The 25,115-nt window shown below is 49.8% G+C and overlaps 1 protein-coding gene across 15 annotated transcripts in view; it reads right to left on the bottom strand.

Annotated features, from left to right (window-relative positions):
* The window catches only part of HSPG2 (heparan sulfate proteoglycan 2), a 110,263-nt gene that overhangs the window by 11,461 nt on the left and 73,687 nt on the right, over positions 1–25,115 (bottom strand). For 7 of the 15 annotated variants that reach the window (XM_069946849.1, XM_069946843.1, XM_069946848.1 and 4 more), the window contains 38 exons: positions 24,284–24,394; positions 23,396–23,496; positions 23,056–23,236; positions 16,206–16,265; positions 15,451–15,573; positions 15,218–15,370; positions 13,652–13,794; positions 13,395–13,472; positions 11,962–12,097; positions 11,675–11,826; positions 11,266–11,395; positions 9,865–10,016; positions 9,618–9,750; positions 9,270–9,421; positions 9,018–9,156; positions 8,789–8,934; positions 8,436–8,565; positions 8,194–8,348; positions 7,981–8,110; positions 7,498–7,652; positions 7,084–7,222; positions 6,861–7,004; positions 6,647–6,781; positions 6,167–6,348; positions 5,884–6,079; positions 5,615–5,794; positions 4,916–5,176; positions 4,603–4,765; positions 4,238–4,335; positions 3,841–4,107; positions 3,649–3,761; positions 3,331–3,478; positions 2,635–2,751; positions 2,325–2,342; positions 1,267–1,351; positions 912–1,056; positions 703–802; positions 519–628 (listed from right to left, as the gene is read on the bottom strand). In XM_069946849.1, coding sequence (XP_069802950.1) covers positions 519–628; positions 703–802; positions 912–1,056; positions 1,267–1,351; positions 2,325–2,342; positions 2,635–2,751; positions 3,331–3,478; positions 3,649–3,761; positions 3,841–4,107; positions 4,238–4,335; positions 4,603–4,765; positions 4,916–5,176; positions 5,615–5,794; positions 5,884–6,079; positions 6,167–6,348; positions 6,647–6,781; positions 6,861–7,004; positions 7,084–7,222; positions 7,498–7,652; positions 7,981–8,110; positions 8,194–8,348; positions 8,436–8,565; positions 8,789–8,934; positions 9,018–9,156; positions 9,270–9,421; positions 9,618–9,750; positions 9,865–10,016; positions 11,266–11,395; positions 11,675–11,826; positions 11,962–12,097; positions 13,395–13,472; positions 13,652–13,794; positions 15,218–15,370; positions 15,451–15,573; positions 16,206–16,265; positions 23,056–23,236; positions 23,396–23,496; positions 24,284–24,394 — 5,261 coding nt within the window. The remainder of the gene's footprint in view (positions 1–518; positions 629–702; positions 803–911; positions 1,057–1,266; positions 1,352–2,324; positions 2,343–2,634; positions 2,752–3,330; positions 3,479–3,648; positions 3,762–3,840; positions 4,108–4,237; positions 4,336–4,602; positions 4,766–4,915; positions 5,177–5,614; positions 5,795–5,883; positions 6,080–6,166; positions 6,349–6,646; positions 6,782–6,860; positions 7,005–7,083; positions 7,223–7,497; positions 7,653–7,980; positions 8,111–8,193; positions 8,349–8,435; positions 8,566–8,788; positions 8,935–9,017; positions 9,157–9,269; positions 9,422–9,617; positions 9,751–9,864; positions 10,017–11,265; positions 11,396–11,674; positions 11,827–11,961; positions 12,098–13,394; positions 13,473–13,651; positions 13,795–15,217; positions 15,371–15,450; positions 15,574–16,205; positions 16,266–23,055; positions 23,237–23,395; positions 23,497–24,283; positions 24,395–25,115) is intronic. The other 8 variants (XM_069946853.1, XM_069946856.1, XM_069946858.1 and 5 more) reach the window with 6 other exon arrangements.

The following is a 25,115-nucleotide window of genomic DNA, read 5'->3' as shown; positions in this document are numbered from 1 at the left end:
ACTGACGTTTGAGCACTTATCCGACCCGAGCGGACAGACCTGTGAGCACTTATCCGACCCGAGCGGACAGACGTGTGAGCACTTATCCGACCCGAGCGGACAGACCTGTGAGCACTTATCTGACCCGAGCGGACAGACCTGTGAGCACTTATCCGACCCGAGCGGACAGACGTGTGAGCACTTATCCGACCCGAGCGGACAGACGTGTGAGCACTTATCCGACCCAGGCGGACAGACGCGTGAACACCTATTCAGCCTGGGTGGACAGACGTGTGAGCATCTACCTGGGCCAGGTGGACTGATGTGAGAGCACCTATCTGAACTGAGTAGACTGATGTGTGAGCACCTATCTGAGCTGGGTGGACTGACATGTGAGCACCTATCTGAGCTGGGTGGACTGACATGTGAGCACCTATCTGAACCTGGTGGACTGACGTGTGAGCACCTATCCATGGCATCCTATGCATGGTTTATAATATTACTGTATCCGGTAGTGCTTGTGTTATTGACGCCTTTACCTTGCAGGGTCGATCTTTACAGGTTGGGCATCTGGAGATGTTTTTTGCTTTTAGATCCAAGTCCTTAAAAATTATTTCTTCTCCCTGGATGACCAGCTGGCGGACGCAGCCTAATGAGGGCGGTAACTTGTGAGATAGAAGGTCTGACAGAGACAAAAGCAAGAACAGGACAAGTTTTACTCACCCACAAACCCTCTTTTCAGGTCTGTCTTGGACAAGACCTCAAAGTTTGGATAACCTCCGAGATACAGCTCTTCATTGAGGTCCAGACCCTGGAATTTACCCTACAAGGGAGAGAAGATGTGGAGCGTATGAGAGGGTTATGCATTAGAAGAGAAGACACCCCCAGCCTCAGTCTTAGAAGATGTCTACACAGTGATGTAGTGAACGTACCTGGGAGGAGCCATTGATAGGCATCTGGTTATCCACGATCAGGGATCCCTTATTCAGATGCCTATAGAGGGTCACGGTATGGAACTCGCCCAGACTAATGGGTATTGGGTACCGGATTGTCGCCATCCCTGAACCTGCGTCAAATCTGCAATGACAGAGGAAACGCGTCACAGGGTCTGTGGTATCATAGATGCCACAGAAGGTAAAATAGTCGATGAGTTCGATAGACTAAATCCAGAAAGATCCCACTGTGGATCTTTACAGAATGTAAATGTGGCCATAATATGTAACCCTCTCTGATGTAAAGACTCATAGAGCCAGACGTAATCCCACCCATCTGAGTCTGAGCCGTCACCTGAACTCTGGACGTCCTCCTACGAGGCCGAAAGACATGAAATCAGCTCCTTTGCTTTTCTTCTGTCCGCTGTAGACCAGCATTCCTATGAAAATCCAAGCAGAGTTATTATAGGGACCTGCACCCCCTGCCGGGAGATCAAGAAAGATATTCAGGATGCTCGGAGCAGACAAGATACCGGAAAATAAATGGACAAAGAAAGTTCAGTCCTCCGGGAACAGGAACAGTCACCAGCGTTCCAACAAACTCCCTACAGATTGTATATACTGAAGAATCGGGAGGATGCTGGATGTGAGTATGATGGGATGGGAGTACTACTGAGAAGGGGAAGATGGGAGTGCTACTGGATGTCTCTATGAGAAGGGGAGGATGGGAGTACTACTGAGATGTCTGTACAACAAGGGGAGGATGGGAGTACTACTGAGATGTCTGTACAAACAAGGGGGGGATCATGGACATAATACTTGTTATCTCTATATAAATGGGGGGGGGGGGGGGGATAGGATTGATGTATCACAATAAGGAGGATGGAAATGATACCAGATGTGTTTATATACATGAGAGTGATGGGAATGATACCGAACATCTCTACATTAGGAGGAGGGTGAGAGTGATACTGGATAAATCAATAAAAACTGATGTCAAAGCTGCACAGCCCAGGTCCTGCTTTGTTAAGCTTGGAAGGAAGGAGGGAGTAGTAGTCTATACTGGATATTATAGATCTACTGACATCGTGGAGCACAGAATGCAAGGCTAGGGTTATAATCACACTGATAGTCACTACACACAATAAAGCATCATAGAAATCCATTCTCTGGATCAGTAGAGGAGGCTACACATATATCAAGGGGGCCGTGTTACTGCAGCTGACCCTTATTGGGGCAGTCAGTACCATCAGACCATGCACTGACCGCAGAGACACCTGCACATGTCTCCAGGCCAAGCATTAGCCGATAGGTAATCATGCAACCATACAATAATGCTCTATCACTGCAAATATTGTGGGGCCGGGCCAGGGATTGTCTCTGAACTCAGACATGCGATGCCGGAGCACTTACCAGAGTACATAATGAGGGCTAGAGAGAAGAGAAGGAAAAGTCAGGAGAGACAAGAGAGTAGCAACATGGGAAATCACTCACATAATACTGCTAACCAGGAAGGGAATCTCTACAGTAAGAGCGGAAACAAGAGACCTATGTAACATAGGACACCACTGAACTTGCAGAGGTGAAAATGTTCCGCCTCCATCTTCACCAGCTATAAATCCTTGTCCAGGCCCATTATCCCGGATTGTGCCCATACAGTTGTATCCCAGGACAAGTGGTATTACAACATTTTCCCCTTTACTCCACATAAAGTCTCTCTTACCATCAGCATAGTCTGGGCGGAAGGTGATCTTTACTTCAAATTTCTTGTGGGCGTCCTTCAAGCTTGGCAGGGCGAGGTATGACTGGGGGTTACCGTTGAAGTAAGGCACAACCCTCTCTGGAAATATAGGAGAACAAGAAGACAATGTGAAAGATGAAGGACCGATAACTCTGCCCAGCAACCAGAATAAACCCCAGCATCGGGGAACCATGACGACAAACAAGAGTGTAGAGAGTAGGGAGATCATACATAGAGGTCAGCTCACATAAGCTAGAGATAGAGAGGAGAGGAGACAGGGTGTATGTAGGAAGGAGAGAATACATGGAGGGCAGCTCACTCAGGCTTTATACAGGGTGGAGAGCAGCTCAGACGGGTTGTATAAAGGGAAGACAGAACAGAAGGCAGTTGGCAGGAGAGAATCATATGGACGGTGTACAAGTGCGAGAAGAAAGCAAAACACTCACTCCAGAACACAGGACACCCCCATATGAGACGAATCAGATTCTATGTCAGATTCTATCAGTAGGTCTCAAAATGAATGAAGATAACGTTACACAACATTCTTTCTTACGGTTATTTCTTTTCATTTAAGAAATAAACCTGCTCCATATATACACAGCACATAGTATCCAGGGTCGGAGATGATGAACTGCTACATTGTGATGATTCTAGTTTAGGCTTTATCTCATTTCTCACCTCGAACTTTTAGCATGGAGAAAGCTGTGACTCTGCCCTGGCGATTGGCTGCCGTGCACACGTACGTCCCGGCATCTTCAGGCTTCACAGAAGGGATTGTCAGGACATTGTTTTCAATTTTAGAATCACTGGGGAGGTCTCCCTCCAGCTGGTGACAATGTAAAGTATAGTCAGACCATGCCATACATGTGATGTCCTATACTAGAAATATTTATCTACTGGCTGAAGAGTCACTGACTACTGAAAACTCATGAAGCTTATGAACTTTGGCACCTAGTATACAGGTGACCAGGAATAGCTGTATACAGACACCGGTACCTTTGTCCATGTGATCTCAGGCACTGGAAATCCAGATGCCAGACAGGGGAACACAGCGGTTGATCCAGTGGTGACCTCTTTCATCTCCGGCTGAGCGGCGATCTGTGGCACGGCTGCAGAGTGATGAGGATTTGTTAGAAGACAATAAAGAGGTATAAGAAAAAAAATGGCACATCAACAAAGTCCACTTACACTGCACATGGAGAATGACATGGGACTGCACCTCCCCCACATCATTGGTGGCCGTACATCGGTACTGCCCGGCATCGGACTGCTTCACCTGGTCTATCCTCAGCATGCCTCCATTTATAACCGCATCACTCGGTATCCGACTTCCCACCTTGCTCCAAGTGACTTTGGCTCGAGGATCTCCAATGGCCAGACACTCAAACTCCACGGAGTTCCCCGCCAGCACTGTCTGTACGGAGGTGCGGATGTTAATCCTGACCTTGGGTAGCACTGAGGAGGAGAAGAAGAAATGTTCTTCTGTACAGGGAGCTGACAGACCCAATAGCATCATGTTCTTCTGTGGTGGTGAATGCTGGGTAGAGCTACAGACCTGGCTCTCTATAAATCAGGAGATACTAACCTTGTACAACAAGCTTTCCGCTGTCTTGCGCCTGGCCGAATCTGCTGAGTGCTTTGCAGGTATAGACCCCTTCATTCCCACGCTCCAAATTAGAAATCCTGTTGTAAACACAAGGGGTCAGGTCCTGCACATGTCCAACGATACATCTCCATCACCAAAACTCTCAGAAAGCATTGGGACTCTATTGGTTGTATATAAAGCTATAAATCTTATACTTCATGAAAATTCTGATATCCCAGGTGACAAACAACTAAGGAAACATAGTGGCTCTATATGGCGGTAACTACAGTCATGGCATCTAATGGCCGCACCAGGGTGATGATACTATATGAGAGCAGAACATGGTCCATCACAACCTCCCTTACCGGAGCACCGTCTTGTCCACTTTGTGGTTTGCTGGCAGCTCTCCTCCCTCTTTAATCCACTGGATTCTTGCCCGGGGATCTCCAAGAACTGTGCAGGTGAACTCGGTTGTGTCACCTACTGCCTTGGTGTCTTTCTGAGGTGAAACCCGAACAGAAAATGGAGCTGTAAAATGGGGAGAAAAAAAACACATCAGCTTTCCACACTTTTGGGCTGCTGACACTGTTGGGGTCCGAAAGAAACAGATTGGAAAAAATCACAGTACTTGTAGTCATTCTCACATGTCGCTCCATCACCCCATCAGCAGGAACTCACCCACAACGCTGATCTGGGTCAGGGCTTCACTTTCTCCAACTTTGTTGCGGACCACACAGCTGTAGGTTCCAGCGTCTGTGGCTGCTGCTTGACTGATGTGTAAGACGCCGTCACGCACCTCAGATGAGCTTGGGAGAGAGCCATTTACTTTAGTCCATTGGAATTTAAGTGGTGGAGTGCCGTGAGCCAAACACTGGATCCGAATGGCTTCTCCAACACTGACAGACAGTTCATCGGGGAGGGTGGTTGCATATGGCGGATCTGTGGTGAAACAGAAAATTGTAAATCTGTAACACAGAATCATTACAATGTCTACAATGACACCAGGAGAGCCGAGGAGAACATCAGAGCGGATTTACCCCAATATAGCACAACCTAGCTGCTACATCTGAGGTCCAATTCAGTGGATCATGTCAGCTCTGTGGCTTTCAAGGACTTTCGAGAACCAAATGTGTTATCTGTTCTGTAAAGCAGAATATTAGCTGTGCTTGTTCTACGAACACTAAGTAGATCTCGGGTCATGGATCTGCCTCAGAGTGTGGAGCACTCAATGTGAATAGAGACCCCTGTCCTGAATGTTATAATTTATAAGTTGCCTTACCGTACAAGGTGGTGACATAAGGAGTTCCTACATAATTTCTGTTCTCAGAGATGAGTGATGTGCTGCAGATATATACATATAAGCAGATTATTTCTTACTCTCTACATCCAGGGTAATGAAGATCTCAGAGTGTCCATCGGCATTGGAGGCGTTGCAGATGTACTGTCCGGAGTCCTGTTGGGCGACTCTGGGGATGACCAGGGTTTGGTTTACGATCTGGTGTTGCCAAGGTAATGGGGCTCGGAGCTTGGACCATGTGATGGTTGGAGTTGGGTTTCCTGTGTTACATGGTGAATAAAAAGGTTTAGCTTCTATAGACAGAGAAAGGTGTGAACGGATCTGAGAACCAGAGACAGGACAAGGTCACCTGTGGCAGAACATCTCAGTGTGGCCGTATCTCCAGCCAGGACCACGTGCACAGGCTGATCCGCTGTAACTACAGGAGCACTCGGCTTCGTCACTCTGTCTTCAACAAGCACATCCACATTGACCTGGGTAGAACCGGCCGGGTTGTGGCCAACGCAGGTGTAAGATCCAGCATCATCAGGCTTCGCAGATGGAATCTACAAGGAGAGGTCGTGGGGCATGTCACACGTCTACTAATGTGTAATACAAATTGATAGTTCATGGGTTCAGTACAAGGAACTGACCTGCAGTACTGCGTGACTGTCCAGGGGAACATGGTGCTGCTGCTGGATGGTCTGTCTTGACCCAGTACGACGCCAGCTAACCACAGGCCGAGGGTCTCCCATTCCTGAACACTCCAAGTAAATGGTTTCTCCCACATTCACCCGGACTGGTCCTTGAGGAATCACAGACACTGTGGGGCGTCCTGGAACACAGCAATTTACATACATGAAGGGACTGCCATAAAAGGGGATAAGATCTCCGCAGAGCATCGCGCCGGCTCACCCAGTGATCACCCTCATGCTGCGAACACTAGAGGACGCCATCACCAGTTATAGTCAGGATTAAGATCAGGTTACAGGCAGCTTTGGCCAGAGATGACATAGTCAAAGCCCTATATAGCCCTGGTCTTACCTGCATGTGTAGAAGCTAGCTCATATATTCAGAAGATAGTACAGATCACAGCTGGTTCCAGCCGAACCCTACACCAGAGAGCCACTCACCTTCCACCACCAGCGTGACGGCGCTGTCCACTGCCCCATAGGCGTTGGAGGCCATGCAGCGGTAAGACCCTTGGTTCTTGTGATGGGCCCCCACTATGGTAATGATGGATCCATTGTTGCTGATGTGGACGTTATCTGGACAAAGACCATGCAGAAATGAGAGTGAGGTCGGGATTTAGAGAAGTCGTCTCACATTCCCGTGGGACTGAATTACCTTGCAGAGGCTGATTCTGCCCCATCTTCCATGCTACGCGTATGGGCGGAGCTCCCTTGTGAACGTGGCACTTAAAGGTGGCATTCTCCCCCTGACGGATGGTGGCACTGGGTGGATTGATGGAGATGACCGGAGTCTCGAGACCTGAAGATCAGGATCATCTATTAAAGTGGATCTTACACAGAGAATGGAATCTCACAGCCGCAGTAAGATGGTGACTTACGGTAGACTTTCTGGGCTCCTGGAATAACGTTGACGAGGATGGAACCCTTTAGTATTCCAGATGGAGAGCTGTAGCGGCACACATACTCCCCGGAGTCTGCACTGGATGCCTGGACTATGCGGAGACGAGAGCCCGAAATCTGCGCCACACAGTCACAAGATCAGAATGGAAAAAGCTCAGATACATCTCTGCAAGATGTGACCTCACTGCCCAGGATCACTACACTGTTACATAGGACTGCAGGTATCACCCACTACATTATCTGTACTCACAGAATTATCACAGTTTTATCTGTGGTGTTACATAGGACTGCAGGTGACATCTACTACATTATCTGTACTCAGAGTTGTTATTGTGTTATTTGGGGTGTTACATAGGACTGCACGGTGTGTCAGGATTCGATTTTCTCTCTACCTGGTGATTTGGAGTGAAGCTTGCTCCAGGTCGCATCCAGGTAACTGCAGCATCTGGATTTCCAATGACCACACAGTTCAGGTCAACGGTCTGACCCTCAGATACTGGCCCTGGAGTCTTCTCGATGGTGATCGGTGTGGGGAAGCCTGCAGGCACTATGGGCGGAGATAATGATAGATTCTTTACAGCCGCTTATAGCGGCGAACCTAGACCCTGGTGCCCCCGTTTACCCAAACCAGCGGCAGGAGGAGGCGGCATCATTACACAATGTTAGATGGGAGCTGCTCAGTGTAGGGGCAGTGACCTAACGTCAGCCTGGACATGGTCCTTGAACACTTCACCACCCCCACGCTGAGCGCCTCGGAGGTCGGACGGAGTACAGACACTAGTACAGGGCTGCCTGTAACATGCAGACAGACACACAGACAATCGTTACAGTGTGTCAGTGAACAATGGCAATAAGTGAATGGTCAGCTCCTGTACCTTGAGACGAGCGCTGCACAATAACCATGACGCTGGCTTCCTGGACACCGAAGTCTGTGATCACACGGCAGATGTACTCGCCGGAATCAGCTGTGGTGGCTTTATTGATTCGCATTCGTGGTCCTGCAACCTGACAGACAATAACCCGGAGTATTAGAGAGTGAAAAGCATTAGGCACCATCACAGTGGACTACATGACTATCACCTCTGTACCTGGTGATTAGGACTTAGGGGACGTCCATTGGCGCGGTGCCAGGTCACTGACTGACCAGAGATCCCCTCTATCCGGCAGCTCAGATCCAAGATCTGTCCTTCCTCTACAGTCTGGGAAGAAGGTTCAATCCTTATAGCACCCGAGTCACCGGTGTCTGAAATAGATCATCAGGTGATGCCTCGAACCATCAAGACAAATGATGTCATCAGTGATGTCAGCACATAGGTCTCTATATACTTACTGTGTCTGGGGCCTTCGATAGACACGCTGATAGAAGCTGCTTGGATTCCAGAGGAGCCGCTCACCTGGCAGATGTATTCACCAGAGTCCCGGGAGGAGGCGTTAACAATTCGCAACCGTGAGCCGGACACCTGAAGATGCCCAAAGGAAAGTCCTGTTATCTTGTGTCCCTATAGGTCATGTAAAGAGCAGTCTGGACAGGACATAGTGTACGATGATGAGGGAATATTGACCCTTCTGGGACCCTATAGACCCTGGTGTGTCCCTGTAGACCCCACAGGGACCCCTCATGTGAACAACAGTTTAGACAAGACAGGACTAATATAGAGATGATGAGAGAACAACATATAATACCTGGTGGTTGCTGGATAGCGGCTGCCCCTGTCTGTACCATGACACCTGCTGGGTCTGTCCTTCCACCACACAGTTCAGGACTACAGTCTGTCCCTCTGAAAGAGAATCAGATGGGGACTCGACACGAATGGTCGGGGTAATACCGTCTGTGAAGATAACAGGATGTCAATTCAGGTAATGATGATGAAAAGTTCCACTTAACAAACATAAATACATTCATCTAACTCACTCTGAACTGGGCCGATGGTACGACTAATGGTGACCGTAATTGTCGCCTGGCGGGTGACTGATCCAGTGGTGACGCGGCAGATGTACTCGCCAGAATCCGCCACAGAGGCCTGGAGGATCCGCAGACGAGAGCCCAATACCTAAGAACAAACCAGCGGTTAATGACAAAAAAGTCACAAGAATCATGGAATTGTGGGGGAGCTGAATCCTTCCAATAAAAAGAACTGGATAGAAAAGAGTCAGAGTTACTCACCTGGTGGTTGGGGGAGAGGGGCTGATCCTTTCTGTGCCATGTGACCTCTCCTTGTTGTGACCCCGAGACAACACAATTCAGTTCAAGGGTCTGACCTTCTGCCACAGTGTTAGAGGAGGGTTCAATCCGCAGGACCGGTACCAAGCCTGAGGCTACACAAAAATGGAAGCAGAATTATCTACATGTATATGCACAACATACTATCCCCAGCATCTGTCCCGCATCACCCCGTAGTATCCCGCCGATATAAACGAAAACAACCCCTCGAAACAGCCAATTTAAATATTAGGATCACCAAAACACATCCCACCACTCAGATATTGACGACAACCAGCGCTGGGTACTCACTGTCACCAGAAATGCGGGTCACTGTGATGAAGGTTGAGGCCTGCTGAGTGACTGGCCCGGAGGTCACACGACAGATGTACTCCCCAGAGTCAGCTGCGGAGGCTTGGAGGATCCTCAGACGTGAACCAGACACCTACAATGAGATACAAGAAGATAAATGAGGAGGAGCAGGATACGGTCACAGCTGTGACCGCTACAAATGGACTCGGGACTTCTCTATGGAACCTGTCATCTGCTCTGTGGTTACCTGATGGTTTGGTGAGAGGGGAACACCCGGCCTGTACCAAGTGACCTCTGCCCCGGGGTAGCCAGCCACTTGGCAGTCCAGCTCCAGAGTCTGCCCTTCTACCAATGAGCCTGAGGACGACTCAATCCTAAGCACGGGAATGTTTTCTGAAGCTGGGAGAGAAGAGTCATTGCTGACAAATGTCCTTACAGCGAGATACAAAGTGGAGGAGAGAATGGAAACCAGGCAGAGCGGGCACAGATGCCAAGAATAAAGAGGATGCATGGGGGAAAGACAGAATGTGCAGAACACGTCAGGAACCAACTAAAGCCACATTAACAGTAGAAAGAAATGAAGCCAGCTATAAGAATGAGGCTTCAATGGATGTGAATGGCCAGGATGAGCCCCAAGTGCAGCAATCTTCAGATGGATGTACAACATCATGAAGGACACTGAGGTACCAGAGCCTGACCATGGTTCTTCTGATGGAGAATGAGGGGTAGAGGAAAGAGAAGGATAAGGTGTCCTGATGGAGGATGAGGAGAAGAGGACAGAGGAGGATACAGACTCCTGATGGAAGATGAGGGGTAGAGGACAGAGGAGGATACAGTCTCCTGATGGAGGATGAGGAGAAGAGGACAGAGGAGAATGAGGGGTAGAGGACAGAGGAGGATACGGACTCCTGATGGATAATGAGGGGTAGAGGACAGAGGAGGATACAGTCTCCTGATGGAGGATGAGGGGTAGAGGACAGAGGAGGATACAGTCTCCTGATGGAGGATGAGGAGAAGAGGACAGAGGAGGATAAGGTCTCTTGATGGAGAATAAGGCGTAGAGGACAGAGGAGGATACGGTCTCCTTATGGAGGATGAGGGGGTAGAGGAAAAAGAAGGATAAAGTGTCCTGAAGGAGGAAGAGGAGAAGAGGACAGAGGAGGATGAGGTCTCCTGATGGAGAAGGAGGGGTAGAAGACAGAGGAGGATGAGGTCTCCTGATGGAGAATGAGGGGTAGAGGACAGAGGAGGATAAGGTCTCCTGATGGAGGATGAGGAGTAGAGCACAGAGGAGGATAAGGTCTCCTGATGGAGGATGAAGGGTATAGGACAGAGGAGGATAAGGTCTCCTGATGGAGGATGAGGAGTAGAGCACAGAGAAGGATGAGGTGTCTTGAGGGAAGATGAGGAGTAGAGAACAGAGAAGGATGAAGTATCCTAAGGATAATGAGTAGAGGACAGAGGAGGGTCAGGTCTCTTGATGGAGGATGAGGAGATGAGGAGTAGAGAACCGAGAAAGATAAGATGTCATTATGGAGGCTGAGAAGTAGAGGACAGAGAAGGATGCAGTGTCCTCATGGAGGATGAGGAGTAGAGGACAGATTTGGTGTCACGCGAAAGACAAAGTGGACTCCTGTGCACAACTTACGGATAGGGACGCGGTTGATAGTAATGACTATTGATGCTTGTTGGGATCCAACTCCATTGGTGACCCGACAGATGTATTCCCCAGAGTCAGCTGATGAAGCTTGTATTATACGCAGTCGGGAGCCATAGACCTAGAGAGGAACAGGGGCCCTCATCATCACGGTCAGAACACCTCACGCCTGCAGGGTCATCCAGGTGAGAGTGTTTTACATGGCCCAGTTTGCAGTTGGGAGCCAATCAATATGGGAAACGTAAACCTCAGATGCTGCCCTGTTGCTGAACCCAGACCACAAAGTCCGGCAGATGGGCAGAAAGCGGCAGAGCAGGGGGTGTGATAATGCCCGACTACATCCATCCTGCACTAATTTATACCCAGGTGATGGACCCTGAGGACACGCTTTCAGATTTACCTGGTGGTTGGGTGCCAGGGGGCGGCCAGGCCTGAGCCATGTGACCACCGCCTGCGGATAAGCAGCGACCACACAATTCAGTTCCACTGTTTGTCCCTCCTGCACAGAGTCAGATGACGGCTCGATCCTCAGGAGCGGAGCGCCAGGAGAAGCTGAATGATAGAGGAAAAAAGCATAACATTATGGATGATAGACCCATCACTGGGCACGGCCAGGGCACTATGGTGGGCATCACACAATCTCTCAAATGACACCTGCATCGGTGTCCTGGTCTAACATGGACTCACCTTTCACCACAATCACTTCTATCTGTTGCTGAGAGGATCCGGCAGAGTTGGTGCCAATGCACAGATACGTGCCACCGTCTGCTGCTGTTATTGACGGAATTACGAGGGTGGCGATATCCGTCCTCTCTTCGCGAGCCTGAAAAGTACAGAGAACCGAAGCTGAGACCCTCATCATCTGCTGCCTGGCACATTAACATACGTGTAAACCACCTGTTCCAGGACCCCGCCTGCTCCCCCTCACTGCAAAATTAGGCAGGGGTATCTATGGAGGAGACCTTCTTAGAGTGCAAGTGTGTACTCACGCTGCACCTTATATATAACACTCCCCTGTGAGGGTTTGTTCATACCGCACCTCATGTATACACCAGCCCCGACACCTGTACGTCTACAGGTCAGGACAGTTATATTTGTTGCCACACCAGAGTCTACTTGTATACAGTATTTCTTCTGCACAGCATTTATAGGTATGCTTTACAGAAAGCCAAATAGACATAGAAAACAATAGAATAGTAGATAGACTGTGAGTAGGTCGGCACTCCCCGGGTAAAAGGACGTAAGTTAAAACATGGTAGATGAAGTGTCGGATCCTCGGGGTAGGCGGGGACCACAGGAGCCAGAATGACGGCGCTTCACGGCTTCAGGTTTAATTAAGTAAAACGATGAATTTTAATGGTCTCATAAACAACGCGTTTCGAGGCATAAATTGCCCCTTTGTCAAGTAGGAGAGACATCATATAATAGATAGACTGTGAGTAGGTCGGCACTCCCCGGGTAAAAGGAGGTGAAGTTAAAACATAACTTTTAATTATAAAATTGCATTAAAACCAACGCGTTTCGCGCTACCGCGCTTAATCATGGTCATGACCATGATTAAGCGCGGTAGCGCGAAACGCGTTGGTTTTAATGCAATTTTATAATTAAAAGTTATGTTTTAACTTCACCTCCTTTTACCCGGGGAGTGCCGACCTACTCACAGTCTATCTACTATTCCCTTGAATCCAGCGTCTAGCACACGCCAGGACTCGTGCACCCCACCCATCTTTCTTCATTCACCTGGAGCAACAGGGTAATCTCCATCGGGTGAGCTGATCCACATCCCTATTGTTCCATGTCTACATAGAAAACAATAGACTGGAGGGGATCCTATTCACTTCTAGGCATACTCCATGACTTGGGCAGAGATCATTGTACAGTAAGGAGGGTAGCTTGACCATCATTTTCTGAATTCTATGGGAGAGTGTTGTGGTCATGCTCTGTGATTTGTGCAAGGAGTGGTGAGAGTGCTGTGTACAGGGAGGAGCGGAATTTTGACCATAACCTATTTTGACTTCTAAGGAAGAGTGGTGTATGATGATGTTGTGACTGATGGCAGTCACATACATGGAGTCCATGCGTTGCGGGGGACTACAGCGTCTGCGGGTTATGGCAGATACCTGCAGCTCCTGAATCCGCCTCTGGATAGCTTCTAGGCTGCTGCTTCGAAAGTGAAGGAAACCAAGAGAGGTGAGAGCCTGAGAGGACAGATGTGCCGAGAGTGAGAGAGAAAGAGAAAGAGAAGGAGGAATAGATAGTGAGAGAGGGTAAGTCATAGCATGCAGGGACACGACGGGTAGGACGGAGACACCACAGGCTGCAGCAGGAAACACAATGAGCACTATCTATAGATCTACGACCCTGCATACTCGCTTACCTGAGGGGGTAGGATGCCATTTTGTTTCCTCCAGGAAATGGTGGGAGTGGGGCTGCCAAGGGCTCTACAGTACAGCCGGGCAGTGTCTCCTTCTCTGACCTCTGTCCGCTCGGGGCTCACCTGAACATCTGGCAGATTTCCACCTGTTAACAAATAAGACAGCACGTATAGGGTTTCTCCAGGATTAGTAAACACATGGCCTCCTTCTACAAGAAACAGCGCCCCCCTTGTCCTCAGTTTAAGTGGGGTATTGTAGCTCAATTCCATTGAAGTTGTAATACCACACCCAACCCGAACACAAGTGTGGCACTGTTTTTTTTAAGTCCTGGATAGCCCTTAAAATTTTCACCAAATATTAAGTAATAGCGCCTCCTGCCTACGGAAATTTATATCACCCCAGAAAAACATGTACCAGAAAGTAATTGGACACCCTGCAATCTGCTTCATCTGCCGTCCCGATACACGTCACATTCTCTGCTGGTACATATCGTGTGGGAAATAACATTGGCATAGGCCGTATGCAAGACGCCATGCACTTCTGAGTTCTCTCATTTCAAGAAAGGTGTCATGGCCGGTTATCACAGAAATCCAGCGAGCTGTAGGACCCAAAATTAAAAGTTGGCTACACCATAGACATGTTAGAGACAGATGGTTGCTGTCCTGAGAAATTTGGAAGAATCGCACCCAACTGATGGCCCACATCTGTGAGAATTTTTAACAGGCTTCCGGGACTGTCGTTTCGATGACTACAATCCGTAAGATGTACATTGGTTTTCATGGATGTGCTGCCACCAAGTCCATCAAGCACTGCTCATATAACGTGGCACAAGAACCGTCAACACTGGACTGTAGAACAGTGGACGCGATGAATCCAGGTTCACCTTCTACCATTTGGTTGGCAGGGTCTGGGTTTGGTGTGTGCTTGGAGAATGCCTCCTGCCAGAATGCCTGCCAACAGTGAAGTTAGGTTGTGGGGGTACTTCTCCTGGTATGGCCTGGGACACTGGGTGGCAATTCCTGATAGGCAAAACACAGAAGCCCACTGCACTATTTTAGATGACCATGTGCTTCCTAGGTTGAGGTAGTTTTACAGGGTGGACCCAAGATACTTCCAGGACGATAACGCCAGCTGTCATGTTGCAAGGTCCACCATGGCTTGGTATGGTGATAATCAGAACGACTGGTCTGCACACGGAGTGGACCTTAAGCCTATCAAGAACTGGGGAAAGTTGGAGCAATGATTTAAGGGGTGCCTCCACTGTCCGAAAACCAGTGAAATGAAGAAAACACTGCTAGCCGTCATACAAAGACCGGTGGAAAGTATGCCAGAAGGGTGGCAGCTGTAATCGGCGCTCAAGGAGGCTCCACCATTAAATACAAAGTATTTTCCATTTCGATCACGTCCAATTACTTTCTGGTACATATTGTATACTCCTTATATACTGTAAGTTATATGACGGCACTGGCTCAGTGCTCTACAGTCCTGTGGTGGGATGAGAAGGCTAGGCTGGAGCAAGGCCCCCCCCTCCTGGCAAGTAGCAGCACTACCTGCTCCCTTATACTCACTGTGAACCCGCAGATCAGCACGAGCTATATGCTGCCCAAAAGTGTTGTGCACCCGGCATGTGTACTGCCCCTCATCTGAGAGCTGGGTGGATGGGAAGCGCAGCATGCCACCATGGACACTGGCTCTGGATGAGATCCCTCCATTGGGGCCACCTGCAGGGGATGAAGGACACTCAGTGAAGTCACCATCATCAGCATTCACTCTCTCACATTGCCACCCTGCAGTCGCTAACCTGTCCATTCCACGATAGGTGTGGGGTTTCCGGTGGCGCTGCAGCGGAACTCTGCCGGCTGACCCTGCTGGACACTCAGCTGTCTTGGCTCAATAACGGCCACAGGTGGGATCCCTGCTCCGGCTACAAGGTGGTGGAGAACATGTTATACCCATGACATCGCAAAACATGGCCGTGGCTCTCGCCACCTTTACTTCTCTGCCCCAATGCTCAGGGGGGTGAACAGCCAGGGGGGCTACATGCTTCACATAACACCCAATGTAACTGTGTGCTCCTGGAGTTACATTGTGACAGACAGGCTCCAGAGCTGCATTCACAATTCTGCCAGTATGGATCTACAGGGCTAATGATGTAGCTGAGCAATGTGAGCTGCCCATACACATAAAACACTAAACCAGCAGGGATGTACAGACAGGGCAGAGCAGAAATGTGAGTGCAGCTCTGGATGTGACTGGAGAAGACAACATGATCAGGCTGGATCTGTATAAGTTCTGTGTAGATGATACCCAGGCGTATGGCGCCGTGTGAGATGCGTTACATACATGTACGCTCCAGTGCTCGCTATGTGGATGGAGAAGCCAAGGCAACAGCGCAGGGTTAGCACAAGAGGCCAGTGTGTATGGACGCCGCACGGTTACATGGAGCTGGGGGATGGGATTCTGGAACAGGCAGATGGTATGGCATGCTGCAGCCATGATGCTCAGTGGGCAAAACTACTCCATGCCAACGGGCAAGACCACTCCATGCCAACTTACGCGGTCTGTGTCCTCCCATGGTCTCGAAGGGTCCATAGAACATCTGGGTGTGGGAGATCTCTGTGGACGAGGTAGAAGGAGCTTTAATGGGAGGAATAGTCTGCAGAGACGAAGCGTGGACCACCGAACAGGGAGGAAGGCGGCTCCATAATATTGAAGCCTAAACTCCACAGTGCAGCATCAGTACAACACCTCAGGTACAGAGTATACCACCATCTAGTACAAAGAGGATACCGCCATCCAGTACAAAGAGTATACCGCCATCCAGTACAAAGAGGATACCGCCATCCAGTAAAAAGAGGATACCGCCATCCTGTAGAGTATCCCACCATTCAGTACAAAGAGGATACCATCATCCTGTATAGAGGATACTATCATCCTGTATAGAGGATACCACCATCCTGTATAGAGGATACTACCATCTTGTATAGAGTACGCCACCATCCTGTATAGGGGATACCACCATCCTGTATAGGGGATACCACCATCCAGTACAGAGTATACCACCATCCAGTACAGAAAAAGGATACCACCATTCCCAGTATAGAGGATACCACCATCCAGTATAGGGGATACCACCATCCAGTACAGAAAGAGGATACCACCATCCCCAGTATAGAGGATACCACCATTTAAAGCAGAGTATACCCCCATCCCCAGTACAGAGGATACCACCATCCCTAGTACAGAGTATACCATCATCCCCAGTATAGTGTAAAACACCATCCACCATCCAGTATAGAGTATACAACAATCCAATATAGAGTATCCCACTATCCCCACTACAGAGTATCCCACCATCCAGTACAGAGAGAGGATACCACCATTCCCAGTATAGAGGATACCACAATCCTGTATAGAGGATACCACCATCCTGTATAGAGGATACTACCATCCTGTATAGAGGATACTACCATCTTGTATAGGGTACACCACCATCCTGTATAGGGGATACCACCATCCAGTACAGAGTATACCACCATCCAGTACAGAAAAAGGATACCACCATTCCCAGTATAGGGGATACCACCATCCAGTACAGAGTATACCACCATCCAGTACAGAAAAAGGATACCACCATCCAGTATAGGGGATACCACCATCCAGTATAGGGGATACCACCATCCAGCACAGAAAGAGGATACCACCATCCCCAGTATAGAGGATACCACCATCCAAAGCAGAGTATACCCCCATCCCCAGTACAGAGGATACCACCATCCCTAGTACAGAGTATACCATCATCCCCAGTATAGTGTAAAACACCATCCACCATCCAGTATAGAGTATACCACAATCCAATATAGAGTATCCCACTATCCCCACTACAGAGGATACCACCATCCCCAGTATAGAGTATCCCACCTTCCAGTACAGAGAGAGGATACCACCATTCCCAGTATAGAGGATACCACAATCCTGTATAGAGGATACCACCATCCTGTATAGAGTACGCCACCATCCAGTACAGAGGATACCACCATCCAGTACAGAGTATACCACCATCCAGTACAGAGTATACCACCATCCAGTACAGAAAGAGGATACCACCATGCCAAATACAGAAAGAGGATACCACCATCCCCAGTATATAGGATATCACCATGCCCAGTATAGAGGATACCACCATCCAAAGCAGAGTATACCCCCATCCCCAGTACAGAGGATAGCACCATCCACAGTATAGAGTATCCCACCATCCAGTACAGAGAGAGGATACCACCATCCAGTATAGAGTGTCCCACCATCCAGTATAGAGTATTCCACCATCCAGTATAGAGTATCCCACCATCCAGTACAGAGAGAGAATACCACCATCCAGTATAGAGTATCCCACCATCCAGTACAGAGAGAGGATACCACCCACCTGTATGTAAGGGAGGATCCGTCTGAGTTAGCTGCAGCCATGTTGTTTTGCACCGATCCCTACTATCATCTCATCCATGTGTCTTGTATCCCTAAAGTGCCACACACACCATACAGTGCCCATGCACAAATCATACCACCCCCAATGCCAGCACACAGTATCTCACCTCCAGTGCCCACACACACACCATACCACCCCCAGTGCCCACATACACACAGCATACCACTCCCTGTGTCCACACACACAGTATACCACACCCAGTGCCCACACACACCATACCACCCCCAAGTCCCACACACCACACCACCCCTAGTGCCTACACACACCACACCACCACCAGTGCCCACACACACACACACCATACCACCCCTAGTGGTCACACACACACCATATCACCCCCAGTGCCCACATACACACAGCATAACACCCTCAGTGCCCACACACACACCATACCACCCCCAGTGTCCACACACACAGCATAACACCACCAGTGCCCACACACACACACACCATACCACCCCCAGTGCTCACACACACACACACCATACCACCCCCAGTGCTCACACACACACCATACCACCCTCAGTGTCCACACACACACACCACACCACCCCAGTGCCAACACACACAGCATAACACCACCAGTGCCCACACACACACAAACACCCTATACCACCCCCAGTGCTCACACACACACCATACCACCCCCAGTGCTCACACACACACCATACCACCCCCAGTGCTCACACACACACCATACCACCCCCAGTGCCCACACACACACCATACCACCCCCAGTGCCCACATACACACAGCATAACACCCACAGTGCCCACACACACCATACCACCCCCAGTGCCCACACACATACCAAACCACCCCCAGTGTCCGTGCACACACCATACCACCCCCAGTGCCCACACAGTATATGCCAGGCAGCCTTTATATTCCTTAGTTCTTTAATGGACATTTTCAGTAATAACATTATAACACAGATCTGTATGTTACATGCAATGAGGAGAGCGCCCCCCTGCACTGGGCAGCACAGGGGCATTGGGCATGAGGTAGGCAGCGTTTTCACATCATGAGGGCAGAGGTAAGAAGCGCTCCCTATTTCAGGGGGCTGCACATTCACAGTCTCTTATATACAGGGCAGTCACTTGTCGGGTCTTGCAGTCTCTAATGGAGAGTTTCAGACGTCTATGGACAACAACTTCATGTCGAGCCAAATCCTGAACCAAAACCCCTCCATCCAACAGTGAAGTCCCTGACAGCCGTCCCTCCACCCTGGCATTGTCAGTCCCCTCACCAGCCTCCACCTGTACCAGGAGTGGCAGAGCCCTCATAGAGCCCCATTCTTTTCATCATTGCCTCTATTCACCACATACATAGACAGGTCAGCACCATCTGACTCTGATACACGACAGCAGGATCACTAACAAAGCTGCAAGCACTAGACTTAGGATGAAGAACAACGGATCCCACCACCAGGTCAGGCAAGTCAAGGCCGCATGCTAAAGAAGCCAAACACACAGAAAGGGGCGATGGTGCCTGGGCCGGAGGCAGCGAGCGCTAAGTATCAACTCTATAAAAGTGCTGAGGACTGGGCAGGTGATGGGTGACCAACAGATTCCTGCACCAAATAGATAGCACAGACAGGAACTCCCATCCATCAGAGCCACACTGGAGGATGTCCATCCATCAGAGCCAAACCAGAGGACGTCCATCCATCAGAGCCAAACCAAAGGACGTCAATCCATCACAACCACACTGGAGGACATCCATCCATCAGAGCCAAATCAGAGGACGTCCATCCATCAGAGCCAAATCAGAGGACGTCCATCCATCAGAGCCACACTAGAGGACGTCCATCCATCACAGCCAAACCAGAGGATGTCCATTCATAACAGCCAAATCAAAGGACAGACATTCATCACAGACACACCAGAGGACATCCATCCATCAGAGCCAAACCAGAGGACGTCCATCCAACACGACAACACCGGAGGACGTCCACCCATCAGAGTCAAACCGGTGGACGTTTATCCATCAGAGCCAAACCAGAGGAAGCCCATCCATCACAGCCTCACCAGAGGATGTCCATTGATCACAGCCAAACCAGAGGACGACCATCTATCACAGCCACACAGGAGGACGCCCATCGATTACAGCCACACCTGAGGATGCCCATCGATCAGAGCCAAAACAGAGGACGCCCATCCATCAGAGCCAAAACAGAGGACGCCCATCCATCAGAGCCAAACCGGAGGATGCCAATTCATCAGAGCCGAACCAGAGGACTCCTATTCATCAGAGCCAAACCAGAGGACTCCCATTCATCACAGCCAAACCAGAGGACGCCCATCCATCATAGCCACACCGGAGAATGCCCATCCATCAGAACCACACCGGAGAATGCCCATCCATCAGAACCACACCGGAGAATGCCCATCCATCACAGCCACACCGGAGAATGCCCATCCATCACAGCCACACCAGAGGACGCCTATCCATCTCAGCCACACCAGAGGACGCCTATCCATCTCAGCCACACCAGAGGACGCCTATCCATCTCAGCCACACCAGAGGACGCCTATCCATCTCAGCCACACCAGAGGACGCCCATCCATCGCAGCCACACCAGAGGACGCCCATCCATCTCAGCCACACCAGAGGACGCCCATCCATCTCAGCCACACCAGAGGACGCCCATCCATCTCAGCCACACCAGAGGACGCCCATCCATCAGAACCACACCGGAGAATGCCCATCCATCAAAACCACACCGGAGGACACCTATCCATCACAGCCACACCAGAGGACGCCCATCCATCAGAACCACGCCGGAGAATGCCCATCCATCTCAGCCACACCAGAGGACGCCCCTTCCATCACAGCCACACCAGAGGACGCCCCTTCCATCACAGCCACACCAGAGGACGCCCATCCATCACAGCCACACCAGAGGACGCCCCTTCCATCACAGCCACACCAGAGGACACCCATTCATCTCAGCCACACCAGAGGACGCCCATCCATCTCAGCCACACCAGAGGACGCCCATCCATCTCAGCCACACCAGAGGACGCCCATCCACCTCAGCCACACCAGAAGACGCCCATCCATCACAGCCACAGCGGAAGATATAATTTTGCAAGGGCACAGCACAGTGTTATTGTCCCCTATTTGCTACACAGGGCAGATAAATAGGACCACTCCGGCCTAGTATAATCAAAGGCTCTGAAACCTGTGGTGACTATGACTGGCGGTTGCTGTCTGATTAACACCAATGTTGAATATGAACCTGCGGTGATCAGGCCACAACGTGCCTGATCCTATGTACGCTCAGGCCATCCTCAGTTTCTATTATTAGATATAGTCTCCTTATAGAAAGAGTAAACCTGAGGATTTTTCTCTTGACTCATCCTGTGTCATCCTCCAGAGCTGCAGTTTAAATTTTTTCTGTTGCATCATGATTGAATCACTGCGGCTTCGGGTGTGACTGGAGTATAAGTCAAGTAGAGTATCTACAGTTTTACTAAATATATACAGAGATTATATCTTGATGTAATGTAAAGGACTATGCTACATTGTGTCAGTGATAGGGATATGTGTGGGCATGCTCTGAGTGGTCAGCTGTAATGTTACTTAAAGGGAACCTGTCACCCCCCGTGTCGGGGTGACAGGCTCCCGACCCCCCGTTAGAGACCCCTATACTTACCTCATCCCGCCGGGTCCCGCTTCTGGATTCGGTCGGGTCCCGGAGATCTCAGCCGCTGCAGCCCGGCGCGCGCACTGACAGATGAGTCCAACGCTCATAGAGAATGACGGAGCGCTGGACTCTCCTGTCATTCTCTATGGGTGTTGGACTCATCTCTCAGCGCGCGCGCCGGGCTGCAGCAGCTGAGATCTCCGGGACCCGACCGAATCCAGAAGCGGGACCTGGCGGGATGAGGTGAGTATAGGGGGCTCTAACGGGGGGTCGGGAGCCTGTCACCCCGGCACGGGGGGTGACAGGTTCCCTTTAATGCCACTTAATTTGTCAATGGAGCATAAATGAAGTATCTGCTGAGTTACTGAACAATGTAAAGAAATCAGCGTCTGTAATACGTTGGGGTTGAATGACTGCTGCACACAAGTGAGTGTGGGCATGCTCACTGCAGCTTTGGGTATGAATGTGGTAAAATGAAATAAAGCAGCTATAAAGTTATTAATCTTAATACAGAGATTATGTAGAAAACAGCACAATGCTACAAAGTGTCAGTGATATAGAGGTTGGATACCTTCTGGGTAGATACTAGTGTGGGCATGCTCACCACAGCTTTGGCTGTGGATGTGGTAAAGTCAAGTAAAGCAGCTAAAAAGCTACTCGACATTATACAGAGATCATATCTGCATGGAAAGGATGATGTTATAATGTTTTATATTGGGGTCGAGTGCCGGCTGTGAGTGTGGGCATGCTCCTGGCGCTCCGCAGCAGAACTCTAAGATCCAGTTCACATTTTTGGAAAACAAACACATTTTATTTCAGAAATAAAAAAACACAAGACGTCATGGTGTGCAGGGAGGGAGCAGTAGCTGAGCACATAAAGCGACAAAGAGGCGGAGTGATTGCGGGGGGGAGCAAGGTGCACTAGCGGTGGTTTATTTTGCCCTCTCTAATCATGTGACCCGGGCCCAGGCAGCACGAGCGTCCAATCACGTTAGGGAAGAGTCCCGAGGGCTGATTGAGAGGACAGAGGAGAGACAGAGGCTTCAATCCAGCATGCAGACATCTGTGGTGTTAGGGCAGGAAGCGGAGAGACAGGTCCGGAGAGGAAGACGCCATCGCAGCCAATGCACAAAGCCTAAAACCAAGAGAAGGAGCCGCGCAGGAGGACTCTGCACAGGTCGCTTACCAGGTGTGCAAGCAAAGAGGAAGGGAGCCATAGCACCATGCATGGATGGAGGATGGAGGGGTTTAATGGTGACTCTTTCACCAACCTTGAACATAGAGCGTTGCATTGCCCTCGTCCATGTCAAACATATTGGATCCGGTGCAGATGTAAATGCCGGCGTCTTCTGGCTGCACGTTGCGGATGGTCAGAATGCCATTGAAGTCCATTGCTCTCTCTGGCAGTTTCCCATTGTTCTGGCGTGTCCACACCAAGGTGTAAGCCGGGGACTGGGGAAGAAAAGAAAGCTGCACTAACTATCCAGAACCATGAGTGAGAGGGGCTGCAGGGCACAGCAGGTGAGAGGTGGCCTCATGTCACCCCAGTCAGGACGTCTCCCATACATTGCTATATGGGGGGTCTGCAGTCCTTGTCCCCGCCACACTCACCGTGCTCTTGGCTGTACATATAAAGGTGACGTCTGCGCCCTGCCGGACACTCTGGATCCTCTGCTCCTCCACAGTCACTGTGATGGGCCTCACGGCAACGGCTGCAGGATGGATCAAGATCAGCAATGTTTATTTCACAGGTGAGACTCCCCTTCACTATGTACTAGTACATGCAGCCCGACCCAAACAACCCCTAAGAGATGGCCCCTTATAACAGTCCTGTAGGGGTCTTCAACCCTGTGGGCCAAGCACTGGGAGACATTACAGTACACAGGAAATCTATGGAAGAAACCAGTAACATATTCACAGGATTTGGGACTATGGAGAAGGGCTGAGAGCACAAGGATGGGGAGGGGCTGTGGGGATGGGGAGGGACTGCGGAGATGGATAGGGGACTGTGGGGATGGATAGGGACTGCGGAGATGGATAGGGGACTGTGGGGATGGGCAAGAACTAAGGGAACGGACAGGGACTATGGGAACGGGTAGGGACTGTGGGGATGATAAGAAATAAGAAAACACAAGCAAGGAACCAACCTTGGTGCTGCCTGATGTGAAGAATCCCAGGTAACGGCAGCACAAAGCAAATGGTGTGAATGTTATATACAGAACAATACAGGAATACAGATGGGCGCACATTACGGCCCTGTTCTACCCCAGCCCTATCTGCCCGTCACTAGCACATTTCTAGGTGATGCTTCCCAATGCCCTGAGGCTGCACGTAAAGCTCAGGGACTGTATACAGATCAGCGGTGACATTTTTGGGGTACTGATCACTGAGAACAGGAAAGAAAGTGAGCAGATTGCTTGGGGCATCATAGGTTTCTCCCCACCCACAGTCACAAAAGGTTTATAGGAATACAAGGCGGACGCAGGACGTCGGACTCACCGTGGACGATGATCTCGGCTCTGCTGGTGTTCACATACTGATAGTTGCGGCAGGTACAGATATAGACTCCAGAATCGGAGGGCTGCAGGTTGGGGAAGTGCAGAGTCTCACCTGAGAGAGAAGAGGACAGGTGGTGATGGGTGGGGAGAGCCGAATCACAGCCAAATCATCTTTTATCTATATGGTGTTGTTCCATATAGATTTTGCTCGGAAAATAAACTCTATGTAACTGCTAATATCCAATCCCAACCGAGGAAAATGGAAAACCTGAAACAGATTCTGATGATTTCTAGTTAGAACAAGTCAATGATTATCAACCATCTACAGCCGGATATGGTCAGCGCCATATGTCTCTGCCTGTGCCAATACCAGGACATACCACAAGAGGAGACACTGTACCACCCAACATCGGGACATATTACATGAGAAGACCATGCCTGACCTCACATATCACATAAGAAGACTCTGCCTGACCTCACATATCACATAAGAAGACTCTGCCTGACCTCACATATCACATAAGAAGACTCTGCCTGAGCTGACATCAGGATGTATCATATGAGGAAACTCATGACATTCCACATTAGAAGACTATGCCCAACCTGACATCGGGACACATCACACATGGAGACTATGCCCAACCTGACATCGGGACACATCACACATGGAGACTATGCCCAACCTGACATTGGGACATATCACACATGGAGACTATGCCCAACCTGACATCGGGACACATCACACATGGAGACTATGCCCAACCTGACATCGGGACACATCACACATGGAGACTATGCCCAACCTGACACCGGGACACATCACACTAGGAGAC

The sequence above is a fragment of the Dendropsophus ebraccatus genome, chromosome 12, assembly GCF_027789765.1.
Source record: "Dendropsophus ebraccatus isolate aDenEbr1 chromosome 12, aDenEbr1.pat, whole genome shotgun sequence".
NCBI classification, from domain to species: domain Eukaryota; kingdom Metazoa; phylum Chordata; class Amphibia; order Anura; family Hylidae; genus Dendropsophus; species Dendropsophus ebraccatus.
This window is presented reverse-complemented; position numbering and strand designations above follow the sequence as displayed.